At 32.6% G+C, this 18,809-nt stretch overlaps 1 protein-coding gene across 1 annotated transcript in view; it reads left to right on the top strand.

Annotated features, from left to right (window-relative positions):
- The first annotated feature begins 219 nt into the window (after positions 1-219).
- LOC124533691 (nuclear receptor-binding protein homolog) overlaps positions 220-18,809 on the top strand; it is a 69,441-nt gene continuing 50,851 nt past the window's right edge. Inside the window, exon 1 of the mRNA XM_047109135.1 lies at positions 220-692. Coding sequence (XP_046965091.1) covers positions 567-692 — 126 coding nt within the window. The 5' untranslated portion in view covers positions 220-566. The remainder of the gene's footprint in view (positions 693-18,809) is intronic.

Genomic DNA, 18,809 nt, shown 5'->3' with positions numbered 1-18,809 from the left:
TTTTATAATGTGTCCATAGATGGCGCCTGAAAAAAATTAATATAATATTTAAGTTTATATAAATGCAGTAAATATAATTAATATAAATAGAAAATAATCAAAAAACTATTATTATGTCTATATTTTATTTTCAATATTTAAAGAAAAATAACTTACCTTTAAATATAGAGAGTATTGTCTATGACTTTTAAGAAGACAAAAAAAGTAAAGTTGTCTCTGATTTTATATTTGTGTCGGATAGAAATACGTCGAGAGATACGCCGGCGAACAATTTATTTCAATTATCATGAGTAAGCTCACTAGACTCACTGCGTTGTATTGCTTTATATAGAAAAATCTTTAATCTTTACATTTTGAAGAAAAAGCTTTCTATTCTGTGTCGTGTTACAAATAATGGTTTGGGATGAAACGTTAGTGACATCTAGTCTTGCAACCTTGGTTATGGTTACAAGAAAAAGTGTATTTTGAAAATATTTCCTAGTGTTTTCTTCGTAAAAACATCAGTGAATTATTTGTTGACTGTGCGGTGATTACCTTTGTTTCTGTAGTGTTACAAAAAAAGTGTTATGTCGGGCGGCAGAAGCATCGACAAGGAGCGCAAGTCGCCCAGGGAAAGTGGAGAGGATTCCGAGGATGAGAGCGAAATCCTGGAGGAGAGTCCCTGCGGCCGCTGGCTCAAACGTCGTGAAGAGGTAAGTACTTGTATTTATTGAGAGCAAGTAGATAATTGACGAAATAATCGTAATGTAGGCCAGAACAAAGGTATCATCAGCTGATTCACAAGGTTAGCAGATATTTAAAATAAGACGTAGTTAATTTGTCGTAAAATGATTAAACTTGACTCATTCGCTTTGTATATATATGTTTTTACTTAATTCATATCATAACAATATAATTATAATCATAAATAATAATTTTGAATTAGAAATATTTTTATGTCTTTGGATTGTTTTTGTATATAATATAAATTAAATGAATATAAATACATATTTATTGACTTTAAATCATTAGTCAGTGGTTTTTTTTCTGAAAACACAAAGATGCTGTTATCTTTTCTTTTTATTATAGATATAATAAAATAAAATCCCAAATTAATATAAAAGAAATACTATTTGAGATATAATTCAAGTACTCTTAAACTATTTACCCACAGATATTGTTTCAAACACTTATTATTATTTATATTTAATTAATGTGGTTTTCATATACTGTGCTATTAATAACTACAAAAAATACATTTTAATTCACTTGCTCATCCAAGGATAAGATAAAATGTGGTCTATATTGAATTCAAAGTATTATTAAATATTTCTATAACAAAATATTGTTATAGTAGTGCTTTAAAATTTACATTACATATTACTATTTGATACCAATATTTAATATAATTTACGATGTGTATTGTTTTCGTAAAACTACATTGAAAAAATCATATATATTTTTAGTCACTTTGGAATTTAAAAGGACGAATAGAAATAGAAAGAATATAAGATAGTTAGCCTCGTTACTTTTCTTCTGTAAGCAGAATAAATACATAACCCAGATATCTAGTAAGGTAATTAATTCTACTAGCACCATTTTTAATTATTTGTTCATAACTGGTTATCATATGATAAAATATTAAACTCGGAATAAATAGTGAAAGTATGTGAGATACCGTGTGTGGCCATAAAATAAAATGAAAACAAACGAAAGTAATACTTAATTATATCTAAAAAGGTAAATAAAGTGTTAATATTGTACTTCTAACTAATATACAAACCTATAAATTGATTGACAATTTGTTTGAATGACTGTTTCTGAATATGTTACTGTTTTTCAAAATGTGTTGAAATCTGTATGGAAACTTTCTGTTATAGTTTTTTAAATGTAACACTGTCCAAAATAAATACATTGTTTATTTCATTTATATGCAAAAATTATTTTATGCTCGTCCATACAATTTATTCTTCTATTAAATATTTTTTTTAGCGAGAAAGCTTGATACATCGAACATGAATATGATGACTAATATTTTAATGAGTAATAATCTGCTTTTCACATGATACATAAAATAATGTTTTTGATCAGTTACAACTTGTTGATATGATAAGCTTTTGTTGTTACTGTGGAGAATATTCGCACAGACACAGTAAACTTTGATTTTAAATGTTTTCCTTATATTTTTCAAAGAGAATTATTAATTACATATTACTATTAGTATATCTAAATATATTCCAGAATCCTGTAATATATTAAAGCAAATGTTATAATTGATATTTGTTATTGTTGATTTTCTTTAATCACCTAATATTTTTAACGATCAACTAATAATATTATGTTTATGTAAACTTGTTTGTAAATTGTCTTTCTGTTAATTGATAAACATAACATTAAAAATGCCTTATAGTGTTAACTAATTGAGAGAGCAATTAGTGTTTTAATCTATTTCGAATTGGTTATTTTTAGAAGATGGAATTTTCTAGAGATGTTTCATCACACTTTACTGTGATGACTCAATAAATATACAGTAAGTAATCGAACTATTTCATGAATAATGTCTAGAGCTGTCTAGACTTTGTATAGAGTATTTGGGTTTGTCATGTTTATTACCTATAATCGTAAGTCACTACTAAATATATAAAATACATCAACTAGTTTTGGTATTCATGAAAATTACTGTATTAAAAGACAATCACAATGTATAGGTACTTACCATATCAAATATGGTTGTAATTTCAGTAGGTATGTAATCTATAAAGCAATAGTAGGTTAATATGTTGAATATATTTGATCGTATTATATCGACTTAGTGGGAAAGAAAATTGTCGGTCTGGGTGCTTTCCAAGCTAGCGCTGCCAAAATTTTCTATGTAAGTTAAATAGATCTCCAAAAGATCAAGCAAAACTTCAGCACGCGTTTATTATACTAGCAATAGATTGCGGCTTCGCTTGCGTTTTAGGATGTTGATTGTCATGTGTATGGCAAAAAAGTAGCCTTGTTCTTAGTAGTTCTTGAAGTTTGCTTCGGTTCGGTTTGGTCGTGAAAGAGCGACAGATAGACAGACAGAGTTACATTTGATTATTTCAAAAACAAAAAAGAGGAAAACATTAACGAAAACGGAACAATGCCAATCGTTATCAAAATAAATAAAAATAATTGTAAGCGTTATCTGTAAATACAAATTACCGTTTACACTTTGCTACTTAACCGATACTTCGGGAGATATTGAGTGATATCTTAATAAACAGACGAAAAAACCTTGCGGCGTGCGGTAAGGTGTTTATTTATAGTAGATAGATAATAAGCGCCTTTTTTATTTTAAAGGTGGGTGGGTGGTCACCACCGCCTACAGACATTACCACTGTAAGGAATATTAACCATTTCTTAGTTTATCAATGCGTTACCAACCTTGAGAACTAAAATGTTGTTAATGTGCCAGTAACACTGGCTTACTCACCCTTCCAACTGGCAAAAGTTTTGATGTTTCGTGGTAGAGTATGTAGTTTGTGTATCCTATGAAATACATAAATGCCTGTTTTATATTGTTAATAATTATGACAATTAAATATTCGTTTTTATCTCGTAATACTAGTTTTTTTTAAGTTAATAATGATGATATTTAAATTTTTGTATCTGTTTTCTTGATTAAATCTGTTTAGGTGTCGATTGGTTATATCTTTTGAATGTAAAATTACATTTATCATATCGTAAAGACCGACTGTAAGCCGGTAAAACGAGGGAGGTGAGATTCACTTTCCATCAGGTGAGCCTACTGCCCGTTTGCCATCAATGCCTTAAAAACTTTTTTTCTATTTTATAGTATTGATATAAGAACTTATTACATTCAATCATATGACCCTTCAGACTTGCAGATAATTCGATTTCAGACTAATTGTTAAAATTAATTAATCTAAGTCGTGGCTAATTTCGTGGCCACCCCCCTCTATAGTCTGAACGTACGCACGAGAGTTAATTAAACAGTCATTACTTAGTAACGCGACTTTCCCCGCGCTGCGCCCGCGCCGGTCACTGACCGCCGGCGATTCGGCGCTTGCGCAACAAAAATCACTGTCGCTTTCTAGGCCTGGGGTCATTTTTCATGCTAATCGAAACATCTGTAATAACTAATTGTAACTTACTCAACATGAGGTAATTCATATTCGTGGTTCAGTAACATTCTACGAGTGTCCCACTGCCGGAGAAAGGTCTGGCTATTCACTTCAGGCGTATAATCATTTTGAATTAGATTGATTGCTTTTTTCTCGATTATTAATTAATACAATACTAAGAGAAACTATGGAGTATTTTCTGCAGAGTACCTTCCATAATTAAAAAAATCAATTTTCGTGTTGAATGGACCTGTGACACATTTATAAGGCACATTAGGTGCGAGGTTTCCGCGCGCCAAATTTATCAGTAACACCAAATGGAGCAAGATCAACGACTTAATTTCGCCTCTTTAGAATAAAAGTCTTAATATCAATTTCCAACTTACTTTTCCAAAGTACGTTGGCTGGTGATGATGAGATACTTGCAGATTTTCTAATTTTCTTGGTCGTAACAAATTAAAAATTCCATATTCAGTTTAGTCACATATATTCAGCCATCTCATCTATACACATTGAAATGTTTGTAGACAAGGTTTCCATTGACTTCACCGCGCACATCAGCGGGATTATATTGTATTTTGTATTTAAAAGTTTCAATCCAAGTCATAAACTTTTCCTACTTAAGAGTTTGTTAGTTTGATCTAAGTGGCATAAATCTAAAATTCGGTAATGCGAAGTTTTGTTCTCAACTTATTATATATTCTCAAGTTTCCAAATTTTCGGACGAACTAAGCCGAGTACTGTCAAATTCCTCTGAAACTGAATTAATAATTTAGGAATATGTAGCCAGAAGAAGAAATTGAAATTGGTAGTGTAAGAATACATTATCAATTTCTACTTTGCCGGAAAATCCACAAATCATTTCTCCTGTGCATCAACTCTATCTGGGCGTATCAACTTAACTTCCCATCTGATTACGAGTTGATTTGACTGTGTTATTCTCCATGACAGAAGTCATTCAGGAGAATATTATTAGTACATGTAATCACAACTTATAAACATACTATTCTGTAATTATAGGTTATTTTATATTCCATATGCATTTTTAACCCTTAGCAAATTAAACTTTGATCTTAAATCGTTATCATCATGGAAACGAATAGATCGTTTATTAAGTAATCAACTTTGTCCATAAAAAAGTGCATTGCAAGTCATAACAATACATTACACCATAAATACACCGTCAATCGAATAATCGCTGGTCTTCTCTGTTGGATCTAAATTCGGAATCGGTGGCAGTTTTACATTTTATTTTGTAACATGACTCAAAAGTTCTTATAAAATCCCCCTTGAATATATAAGATAAGAATTCCCTCTTGACTGCAATTACACCAGTTGACTCACCGTTCAAACCGGAACACAGAAATATAGATAATTTATTTGCTCAATGCTTAAAATTATATGTATCAGAAAAGAAAAAGTATTATTGCTGTTTGTCGGTAAAATAATTGACAAGTGACTAGCCCGCGCAAATCTTAACCGGTACGCGAAATAGACGTTCCTGTTACCGCGTGCACGGTAACCGACGCCGTTTAGGTGTTAATTACTCAATAATTATCATTTCCATCGTTTTCCGTGAACCGAACAAACCCGCCATTTCTTCGAAGACACATCTTGTCAACTTGCAAGTTTATTTGAACCAACGACACGCTATTAATACATTTCGAAAGATGACGTATTCGTGGAACAGCAATTACATTGTGCCTTGTTTATTTAAGAGATGTGCGCGATTTCATGCATTTCTACTGATGTGTGGTTTGGATTTTTGTTTTCGATTATCATTGGGAACAGCAAACTAAAATCTTTCTATACTATACTATACGTTTATATCGTGCTCGTTTATCAAAAGTTGTCAGCCATTATGGCGTATTTTAAATTTGCGATGTAAATTCGTACATGTAAAATTTGCAAGAAGTTAAAATTTTCTCTCTCGTAATGTTCATTTTCCAAAAATTCCTTCTTATCAGATCCTTTCGTTACAATATAAACGTATGATCGAATGATTCCTCATTCATAAGTTTTGTCAATACGTCGATAGTCAATCAAAATAGTTTATTAGGATAATGTTATTTTAATTAGATGAATACCATTTATCCTACATATCTTCAAAATCGAATGTTGAGTCTAGACATAACTGCATAGCTAACCGTTCTACCAGTCCGGCGACGACGTACACGAAGATTGGAAAAATCTATTAGGAGCAGCAGTAATTGAGTGTCAACGATACGTCTGTCAAATAGGTGCTCCTATTCCTGGCCCGACCTCGTGCTCGAGACTAGCTTTCGTCAATTGTCGAATCTATGACCTAGACGTAGTCCAATGTCATTTCATTAGTTTGCATCTTGACATATATAACTGTGTATGTATTTTTTTCTAATCGCTGACAAACGCTATGAGAAACGCGCGACCTTTAGCTATGTAAATTTAAAATGTAAATTCATAGGAAAGCGTGCGAATGTTTTAGAATTTATTTTAGAAATGAAATTCGATAATTCCAGACGAGGACGACATTTTTCCGTTTCGTCACAATTTTATAGCTGATTACATAAAGTGAAAATAACACATATTAAACCGAATCGTACTCTTGGTTTCTTGTCATTATCTTGTTTAAGTGGCATGATGAAGAAGTGATGATATGACATCTGACACTTCACCTTGATAACAAGCAACATTTAAATCCTCTATGAAAATGGTTTGGTATCTTTTACCGGGAAACACATACAATACGCTTTCTCATTGGTCGAATCAAATAGCGCGCGCTTCTCTTGCTGTTACACACTTCCGTCCCTTTTTCAAAAAAATACTCTCACAAATGGCAGGAAAGCGTGACGTATAAGATGTTAAATAACAAAAGTTTTTACTCTGTGGCAAAATTAAATTAAATTACTATACATATTGTGCTTGTCGACATTATTTACTATTTTCAAGAGTATCAAAGGAGATGGTACAGTTTCAGCTAATTGATTGATTCACATATACATAACAGAGGATGTTAATACTAGTTAATATAAGCTGGTAAAATTCATTTTAATTATAGAGTCCTAATTTTTAAATGTACCTACAAATGTTATAAAACGGATTGAGTTAGCTATGATTCGCTATCAGCTTGATGCATCATAGCTACCTTATGTATGTGTGTTAACTTTATGCACATTTAGGTCACTAAGTTGCGATGCTCTTGTAGACTTGAGCATATGATTTCAAATTGGTAATACATCCCAAATTTTTTATGATATATATCAATACTAGCAATTATGTAATACCCAGTTCCATTTCTAGGAATATTATTCGGAAACGTAACTACTTCTATAGGTGTGGCATAAGCTATGACGAGAACACTACATTAATTAGCAATACCTAATTCCATTAAGCATGCGAATCTCCAATTATCCAGGTCACGTAGTTTATTGGCTGTCATTAAAAAACATGGGAATCTGTTAATATCGATGAGATCATTGATCTCTTTGAACGAATGTCCGTGACTCATTGTCTTCGAAATGAATACGGCCAACTTCAGACAGCCACTACTGTTATTGGATAGTTCATTTTTAAAAGTCAGTGTGATGTGTTTTGTCTGTTTTAATGTTATATGGATGGTACGGGTCCCCTGGCGGTAAGTGGTCACGACCACAGACTGATATTTGCTATATTTAAAATAACCAACGCACCACCAACTTTGCATGCTAAGATATTAGGTCCAATGTATTTGTAGTTACATTGGCTCACTCGTTTAAACAGGAAGACAACAACAACTAAATATTGTTATTTGGCGTTTGAATGTCTGATCTGTGGATACTATCTATCCAGGCGGGCTCCTCCACCCATCGAAAAGCCCTCTCACCAAGTCGGCCCAGTAATATATCTAAAGCTTTACATTTACAAAAAAATTACTATCCCCATTACTACCCCATTTATGAACAGTCTTATTATTTTATGGTATTATTTCAAAACGAAAGTTGAACAATTTCTTTTATAAATTGCGTAGTTTAGATCAGGCTTATTGTGACGAAACAGTAGGTGAGAAAATTGTTGGGTTGGGCGCTTTCATAACTACAGATACACGAAAACTTTCAGAAACATTTGTCGATACCTAAAATATTTGCAGAAAAGTTCATGACCGCCTTCTTGTTCTCGAATCTTTAATAGGTATACGAGTACGAGGTACTTTATTACTTGAAATAATGCAGGAAAAAGGGAAAATAAATTTCAATTATTTATCAAATGGAACAAATCCTTATCAAGATAAATATCATAATGATAAATACAATCATACAATCTTATCCATACTATATTATAAATACGAAATTAACTCTGTGTATTGCTCTTTAGCGGCCAAACCACTAAAACGAATTTGATGAAATTTAGTATGAACTATTACGCCACTTACAGATCAACCCCTAAAACACAAAATAGTACTTAATGTTATATATAAATAAAACACTTTCTACAGAAAATCTAGTTACCAAAGTAACAGCGAATGGTACCTACCGAGGGCACTAGTCGTCTTCCTTGAAGTGAGTTTGTCACGTGTAAAGTTTTTATACGACTGGCATCAAGCCTACACGATGCCGATTCATCATGATTCGTTCCATTTGTTTGACACCGATATTTCACATCCACTGGCATGGTTAATGTATCATAAAAACCCTATTACGTATACATAAATATCATATTTGAATAGCAAATTTCAAGTTCAAGATTGCTTATTATATATTCCTCAATGGGTCACCGTTACTTTTATTTAGTTTGACGCGTACTTTTAGTTTGAAAGTGAAATTTTAAAGTCGATTTATTAAAAGATGTGCAAAAGAAAGTCGGGATATTCTCATTAACTTTTTATAGACGCCAATCAATTTTAACTTTGCTCGAAAGTTTCGTCTAATACAATTTGATGGATGGATTCTTTGAGAATCATTAAATTGCATTTGTATCAAATGAATCGTTTCGTGTCTGTAAAAAACACATACACACACACATAAGCAAAGTAAATAGCCATCTGATCACTGAGTAAAATTTTAAAACCCATTATCGTTTTATACACAAGTCTATATATACATATAATGAAACAAAACGATAGGTATTGGTTTTTCGGTAAGGCATTAAAATTTAATAAGCCTGAGAAAAATAATATCATCTGCGACCAATAAATAAGCCAACGTTATCTTTAATCATAATTTATGATAAAATATGAAACTTGTGAAGCCTTCGACCTAATTAAGTATATAATTTATATCTCTTTATATTTTAATGAAGAAATTTTGTATTCTTGTTAACTGTTTCTTTAAGCAATGCTAATATCAAGTAACGTTTTGTGCTTCAAATTTTGGAATTTAGGAGTATTATATCCCTATAACGAAAGCACGTACAATAATATATCAACACAATGCTTTGGCCGTGATTTATAATTGTTTGTAATCTTATTTAGTGATACGATTGCTGCAAATTAACGATCATAGCTTTTTATTTATAGCGGGCTGGAACTAGGGTATTATACATACACAGACTCGCTCACCCTTCAAACCGGATCACAACAATACTAAATATTCTTCTTTGGGTGTAGATAGACAAAGACCATATGTCATTATTAATGTATCTTTAAGCTGTCTTAAATATTTGGTGCTAAAATGGTTTGGTATCATTCCTAGACATATACTTAAACTTTGCCATTTCGTGAGCGGACTTATGTCGGAAACTGTCGCGTTATGCACTAAAACAATGGGGGTTTTACACGCGATTTGCTGCTTAGATTGTAGCATCGTTATGGTTTTTTTTATAAACGTTTGGTTTTTTTCCGTACGAACAAGCACAATACAAATATAATTTATCTCAGTCCCAAAACTCGACAAAAGAGATACAATTTGTAAATATATTTATCCGTAAAACAGAAAGTCTCCCAGAGACCCTGTGCGTAGAAGCCAATAAAACAATAAAAATTTAATTGACTAGGCTGCGTATGGACGTTGTCTTGATTTTAGATATGATTAATGTAGGTTATTATATAAGCTTTACTTTAACTAGTATCAGTAAAATTCCTATTAAAATGTGAAAAGATTTGTCACCGGATAATTTTGAAAATTTTCCTTAAATATTGCACATGAATGTTAACTTATGGCTTTCGAAAAATCGAAAACAAATTTCACGTAAGTACTGGCCGTACGATGCTACATATATAATTTCGTTATCTGTAACCATTAAAGTCAGCTTGCATTGCTTGCGAGTTGCTTATTTAATAATACGGCTTTATCTAGATTAAACTCATGTATTGGTTTCAAAGTGCGGTATTTAATACCGCCCTACTTACAGCTCCAGTACTCTTCATCTGCACGGTTGTTAAGGCAAGACTTTAGTACATTTCTCTGTTCACATAAGGTTATTTACACCCGAGATTATTTAACTCGACTCGTGAGTTGTCAAGGTCATAATTAATAATTTTGATTTAGTTACCTGATAAAATCAAGAAACGCTATGAGATTAATATCTTAAACGATCGCAGAGTTCAACGTACGAGAAACGGCCTTCTATTTTATGAAACACGTGATAGTGCTTGTAAGAACACGAGAAACTCTAGCTCCAAACCATCTACCAAAAGGAGAGGAGGTCCTCAGCCGTTTTCACAGTCTTTAACTCACTATTTTAGTAGGATTGCCTTGTAGTTTTCTCATTGAAAATTCAACCGCTGAGATCTATTTAGCCTACATCCCTCCGCACCACAATTACGGACTTGCTCACTGGCTGCAATCTGCATATTTGCATCCACTTAATGGATTGCATAGCTATGCAAACTCAAGGAATGAAAAATACGTTTCAAAACTATGAATACCACCGGGAAGTTACTAAACGAAAAAACAAACCATACTGATTGGTCATGCTTTTTGATCATGTTGAATCTTGTCGTCAGACTTGTCTCAACATGTCTGAGACCAATTTAAAATCCATTACGTCACACAGTTAGTAGACAATCAAACAACATATTATATATCGATTTTAAACGAATCATTTTGTAATATTAATTAGATAAAATTTTTAATAATCCATTTCGTGCTTATAAACAAGATTGCTGTTTTTATAAAACGAGATAATCTTATTAGATTCTACAAAACTGCGCACTTATCTCAAAACAAGGTCACGACATTGATGAATTATATAACCTGTGATTATGTCCTTCTTTCTTAATAACTTCCTGTATTAATTACAAGACGCCTTCTTGAGATTATTAATCGTGATCTTTTTTAAGACTTATTTAAAAAACTAGGCTAATATACATTTTGTATGAACTAAAATAAACTAATATGATTATAATATTTTATCTTTTAATTACCATGCTATCCGTTATTATAATTAAAATATTGCGTTGACACGATTATATAGATTCTAGACGGACCCAACAGGTACGTAACCATACGTAATCTTGTGTTAACAACCAACAAACATACTTACATTAACCACTCAACTTGGGTTTATGTCGTTTCCTGAGTCATTATCATACGTCACGTCTACTTTTTGTTACTAGTTGTGGTGGTCGTGAACTGCTTAAATACAATCGAAATCGAAAAAATACTGTTTAGTAGAGGAAACTTCTAAGACGAACAATGTTTTTTTTTTATCAGTTAATTTACTTGTCTCGCCATTTAGCAGATTAATATTGCGTCTAACTAAACTGCTATTGGAATGTACCTATAAATATTTTCCTTTATGTGTATCAATGAATTTGTTGTTGAATACATTATATTCATTGGAGCGTAAAGTCAAACTGCTACGAATGTCAAATGAGTCACAGTAGCTGTCGAAATATATTACTAATTTCGATATCGTCCTCAGAAAGCACGTATTTTCTTTAATTTACTAGTAAGGTGCCTCAAATGTAACTGCTTGTTTTTTCAACGCGATAACCATTACATTACGCGTGCGTTCACCTTTAAATGGTTTAATTAATTATAGCTATTTATTATATTGCCTCGTTGGTTCTATAATGTCATAATGATGACCGAGCGCCTACAATTGTACGACTAGTTAAGCTCGATCGTTACTTTCATTAGTTTCATATCTGTTCGAGCTTATAAATTCGATTTCAATTCGAAGAGGAAAAATGTGCGTAAACGTATCAACCCAATTACATAAAATATATTTTCCATTCAGCAATCACGATCATTGTCGTGATTTTTTTTCCGCACCATCTATAGGCGTCATATCTAAAAATAGAAGCTGAAATCCGACTGGTCGTATTTGAATGCTGTAAGTACAATAGCGATGTGAAAGTGTTACCGTGTTACCGCATCCATGAGGCTGCCCCTCGCCCAGACAGACGACAGACAAGAGAAAGGCTGTGATTCAGTGACCAACAGGGCGGGTGCAATGATCTTAGCCTCACTTCCATTTAGAGGCCGTTCCCATTTAAAAGGGCCGAGTGTTTAGACGATACCATCAACCACGATCACGTTTCGATCGGACGAATAAATTTATACGGCGAGCGAAAGCGATGCAAGAACTGCGCGAACATTTTTGACGTAATTGCTTCCATTTTAAAATACATTATTTTAAACGTTCTAAAAGCTTGTATGTTTTAAAATGTTAAAACTGAATACAAAAGCAATTTTCAAGTACTCTGAAAGTAAAAAGAGAAAATTATATATGGGTGCTATCTATGCATGCATTTACGTAGGAAGCGTAACGATGGCTGTTTAGGAGCGCTGACGATATTTTGGCACAACGTTATTCAATCATTATTGCAATGTGAATCTGACGCGCGCGAGCAATATCAGTTGCAGTACGTATAGCCTTATCTGCTCAAAGATCTGCCTTGAGAAATAGCTGTCGTATTTTAAGACGTTGATATGTATTTTAATGTTTTCCGGTCGTTACTCTCGTGACGTCGGCCTTCTAGTTTCCCTTGTCAGCGTTCAACTGGTTATTAATGGTTTAGATTTATCTTATCGCGTTCTGGACTTTCTATATATAGATTTTATTTATTTATTTATTTTCATATTTAACGAAGGAAATACTTTACTTAATTAGTAGAATAGTTATTAGTAAAAAACTTGGATGTAGGTAGGTACTATTATATTATTATTTTTTATTTATCATATGTTTTCGAAATTATGAAGATATATTTACAGTAACATTTTGATTTATCCGATTCTATCTCGTGGTAGGTTAAATATTGAAATCAATAATATTTTCAGACGGCTTGGTAATGATGCAAGCGCATTGATTGACAATGATGAATTGTTTTCTATTTGCTCGCTCGTTTATTGATGATAACAGTTAATGATATATCGAATGATGAAAGTTGGAATTTATGAAACATACCTCATGTTTCTCAAGTGGATACATTGAGTAATCTCAATGTAGTTAACGATCGTGACCTCTGCTGTGCACCTATGTTTGTTTATTGTTTTACATTTGCGATATTCCTAATGCGTAGAGGCGAATAACATTTTTATTGTACTGCCAGTGGCATTGAACGCAGCCAATGGGCCGTGACACGAGCGGAATAGATTGCCGGATCTTAATATTATATTCCGTCTTCTATATAAAAAAAACTCTTAAATAGATCCGGCTATTAACTGTATACTAAATATAGTTTATACGAACCGTTCATAAATAATTATTGTAATTGCAAACGATTGATTAACAGGAATTTTAATTAACTAGAGATATATAATACAAATACCTATTGCTAGCTTTTACACAATTACCCACTGTATTGATGGTTACACAGCAATTCTTCATCTTAAGAAAAATAGAGATGGGCGTATTAAAATATTGTTATATGTTATATATTAACGTGGTAATTATTTAGCTATTATAGTTTCTCTCATTATTATTGTAAAAGCTACATTCTCGATCCATAATTGAGTCTACAATGGAACTCCCACACAAATTCATTAATGTTACGTCCATTCAGACCAGACAACACAATCTGTCTCGTAACTAGTCCCTCTGAAGTAATTAAATTGTTACATTTGTCGAGATATCTTTGTAATAGCCGTATGTTGTACGAAGTCAATATTTCACCGAGTATGTTTTTTGTGATAAATGATAATTTAATATACGTAAAAATTCGCTACCAGTAGAGTTTCACCAGACAGCAGCGTTTTCACTTAAAATGATCGACCTGTTGAAACATTATTGCTTCAAGTCGGAACACCTGGGTTAGTTGGTGTAGCTTTCCAAAATGCCTATAGCAACGGCTCTCGAGACTTACATTACAGATCAAGTTGAAGGCGACTATAAATTTCGTCGGCCGCCTGCGCAAATTGTCGCGTAGGCTGTTGGACATCAACTTGGCGTTGGGAGTACGAATGTAAAATGTGAGGATAAATTGCGACGTGTTCCGACAAGTTTCAAAGTCCACATTATACTTTTCTGTGTTATTTCCTTTTCACGTAGGTACTTTGATATTATTTGCATTATCTATAGTTAATTAGAAGAAATAAACGAGTTGATCTTATTTCATATTAAAATTAGCAATTACTGAATTCTAATTGCGATAATTGTCGTCACTGTATCTCCACTGTTCAAATTCGTTAGTCGACCTATTTTTATTTTACCTCATTAAGAATAAGAATAAAATCCATTTGGAACGCCCCAAATCCTTTACCTTTCTGAGAATTAAAAAGCTTGTACCGTCTACTTTGTTATTAAGGATATCCAGTCCTATTTAAATCCGTCCATTTATCGAAACACAATTTCACGCATTGACAGTAGTATCTAAGCTAAATATTGAATATTCAATTGAGCTCCGGTCGTGATTCGCTCGAAGCTTAGTTGTTGCATTTTATATGTCACGCGCTGAGTGTTCTTGTAAGTCTCGTATTAATTACATTTTAGAGAATTACTATTATATTATCTGTATAATATTGTGTTAACATTATTCTTGACTTTATTACAAAGATGTTCAGCAAATGCAAGTATTAGTACATTAAATGGGATCAAATAAAATTAAAACGGCCTATCTGTAGATCTTGATTGTTATTTATATTCCTAAGACTTTATCCATTAGATCTATTATTAAATTTGATTAATCCGTTCGATAAGGTAGAATGCGTTAGTTGTAAAATAATAAATTTAAGTGTTGAAATGAAACATTACGCAGTTGTAATAGTCAGTTCTAAAAGAAATTACGATGATTCTTCATAAAAAGTAGACAAGCAATGTAAGATCAAGGCCTATAAAATTAAATGGCGTTAAATGGTATACATAAAGTTAATTTGATACATTTCATATAGGTACGAAAGGAGATTTAAATACTGGTTTTGATAGACCAGAACTTTGTCAAAGATAACAACGTTAGTGGAATTACGTGGCGATATTTTTTTATATTTATATTCTTACATTTGTTTTTGTATATTTGTATAGTGTGTCGGTATTTGTGTTGGTCGCGTGAAAGTATTTATTGAACTTACTGCGAATGTTTGTACGTACAATTTCGAAAGCATCGCTCAGGCACATGGCAAAATGTTCTCGACTTGGCTCTTTAGATTCACCTCGCTATTATCTGGATGGTTCGCGACCGGCACGCCCACGGCACCCATTGTGCCCCTCGTGTTGTCGGGGATTTATTGTAATTTATCGCTACACATATCTCGTCTCGTAACTCGCAACGTTTTTGTAACGAACTTTGGTATCGATAACATTGCGAAATTAAGACTTCGAAATTTATTATCATGCGGTGAATTAGTTTATTCGTGTTTCTATGTAGAGTTCTTATTATGTTTGGATTAGCGTATGTTTTTTTATATTATATATATTTATGTATAATAATGTCATAATATGAAATTTTATTTTAAAAGTTATTACTTTTTTTGTAATGCTTTAAAACATTCGTTCATTTTTGTCTCAGTATACTTTAATGGGAAAAGGAGCAATACCCCATTGATTATAATCAAATAATACTACTATGATAATTTAGACTTTTCTAATGTGACACTTTCCACTAATTGACAGCATTATTTCTCTTTCTCGACTTGGAATGGTTTTTCAAATAATTTATGAGCAACTATATCATTATACTTAATGAAATCCAAGATAATATATTACTAAAAACGTTTACCAGTATGTTGTACACTAATTAGAGTTTAGTAGTCGATATACAATGTAGCAATGTGACATAATTTTAAATCCAATATGGCTGTCAATCACTGTTGTTAACTAAATTACATTATTTTGTGGCGTTTTAATTAAATGTAACAGTTCTTTAATTAGTACCATCTACTTAGATGGTAATTATATGTATATTCTGAGTTTATTTTGGTACAGAGACCTTCAAATAGGCTAACTAATGATGACTGTTTCCATAGTTTGATGGCGTTTGGACGGCAAAATTGGTAAATATTATGGTATGGTATTATGGTAATATTAGTGACGTATAATTCCGACTTCCGTATCACAAAAGTTTTCTCCCGAAAGTGTGACACGTGAAAGACATTTATATACTTGTATTAATAGTACAAAAAGTTTTCTTAATATAGATAGGCTATTTTTAGCACGCCTTGTCTCCATCCTGACGCACCCCACCCAAACCAATGCAAGGGTGACCATGTGAATCTTTGTGTCAAAACAATAAAGCATTACTTAGTACGACTATTCACATATATATTTAAAATACAAAATATGTGTTTTTAAATTACTCCACCGATGCCTTCATTAAATATATTTGTTCCGTTGAGATGATACCTCATTCATACGCCATAGAATTATTAACAATAACTATAACAACAAAAATAACAACAGCCTCTAAATTTCCCACTGCAGGGGTAAGGCCTTCTTTTGAGACGAAGGTTAGTAACATATTCCACCACGCTGTTCCAATCCGGGCTAGTGGAATACACATGTGGCAGAATTTCTATAAAATAAGACACATGTAAGTTTCCTCACGATTTTTCCTTCACCGCCGAGCACAAGATGAATTATAAATACCAATTAAGCATATGAATATTCAGGGGTGCTTGCCTGGGCTTGAATCCGCAACCAACGGTTAAGATGCACACGTTAAAACCACTGGGCCATCTCGGCTCACTATATCAATGTACCAAACTAGTAATGTTTGCTAACCATTACTAAATTTCGCAAAACCGCCACGTTTTCTGATAGTACCGAACAAAATAAATCATTTTAAAATCACGTCCGCCCCGAACTAAAGAGAGTGTAAATATAATATCTCAAACTATCTCTTCTGCCTGGCATTCATTAATCTCAGCTGTTGCCCGAATCTGCCTTCCGACTAAGCTGGAGTAGGCTTCTCCACTTTACACGGTATTTAGCCCCATCTTAAATCTATATTGTATGAAAACTATTCTAAAGACAGTTTCTTATATAAACCTGTAAATCGAGATATACATACATACCTATATAAGCACCTTTGAAGTGTAATCATCCTAATCTTAATTATATTATGTGCGCGAAAGTTATGATGGATGGAGGTTTGTCACTCGATTACGCCAGTATGGCTGATTAAATTTGGCACAGAGATAAACAGTCTGGAATAGCGTACAAGTTGTATGTCTAATATGTTTTATCGAGGAAAAAAATTACCTGACACCAGCAAGAAACAATCGTAGACGGGCGAAGTTGCCATTGATAACTAGTAAACTATAAAAAATTTGAAGTTTCATCAAAACTGCGTGATATTTGTTGATACTAAGAATGATATTATACATTCTTAAACATACAATTTTATAGTACAGATAGAATATTTACATAGACCCACGCACACACGACATTAACAATTTTAATCTTTTTCTAATACTTTGTCACTATCTCAAGATAACTCTTCTGTGGTATTAAAATAATTTAACGTAATGTGTTTTTATTTTGTTGATTAAATAATTATATTTTGATCTATATTAATATTATCAACGAAGGTAGCTCTGTCTGTCTGAAGCTCTTTAACGACCAAACCACTGAACCGAAATTGATGAAATTGATTATGATGTAAACTTGAACTCCAAGAAAAGACATGGGCTACTTTTTTGTCGAACACATGACAAACAGCACGATAAAAAGCGAACGACGCAGCGGGCGAGTACTAGTTGATTATAATGAAATTACGTGAAAAATCTGCTTTTAAAATCATATAACATATAATAAACGTAAACCAATACATATGTAAAATGTGTGATAAACCATTACAAACTGTAAAATATGTGATAAAAGTAAACGGTCTTATGGTGAGGAAATTTGGCGAATTACTTCCATATTTTCATTCGTTTCCTCTCTGTTTCTGTAGTTGAGATTCTATTTTTGTATTTCTGTAATCGACTTGTTTAATTTTTATTTTATATCGGCCGTCTTTCTTTAAATTTCTTTTATTTAAACAACTTTTTGATTTAAGCCTAATTTAAACCTCAACATGTCACCGGCATTACACGTCAACATCTCGTTACTCCTCTGTTACTGAATGTCCAAATGTTGACATTAAAATAATTATCATGTCACGTCTTAACAATTCCGTACCTATGCAGAATTCAAGACTTGGCAGTTCTTTTCAACGTCACGTATTACATTCTGGTCCTTGCTTATATGGTAATGAGGACGTTAATGGCGTGCAGCGTCACCGTACAAGCTGTGATTCACCAGCGTCCCCTCTGATTCATGCTGCTAATTTATTCTTTAATGATGAGTGCTTGCCTACTTACGACACGTGCCGTTTCGTTAACGTCGTGGACGATTGTATCGTACATTAACGATTAGGTACATAATAAAACGGTTTTCAATTGT

This window comes from Vanessa cardui, chromosome 11 (assembly GCF_905220365.1).
Source record: "Vanessa cardui chromosome 11, ilVanCard2.1, whole genome shotgun sequence".
Lineage (NCBI taxonomy): Eukaryota > Metazoa > Arthropoda > Insecta > Lepidoptera > Nymphalidae > Vanessa > Vanessa cardui.
The sequence above is the reverse complement of the archived record's forward strand: the minus strand, read 5'-3'. Positions and strand labels throughout refer to the sequence as shown.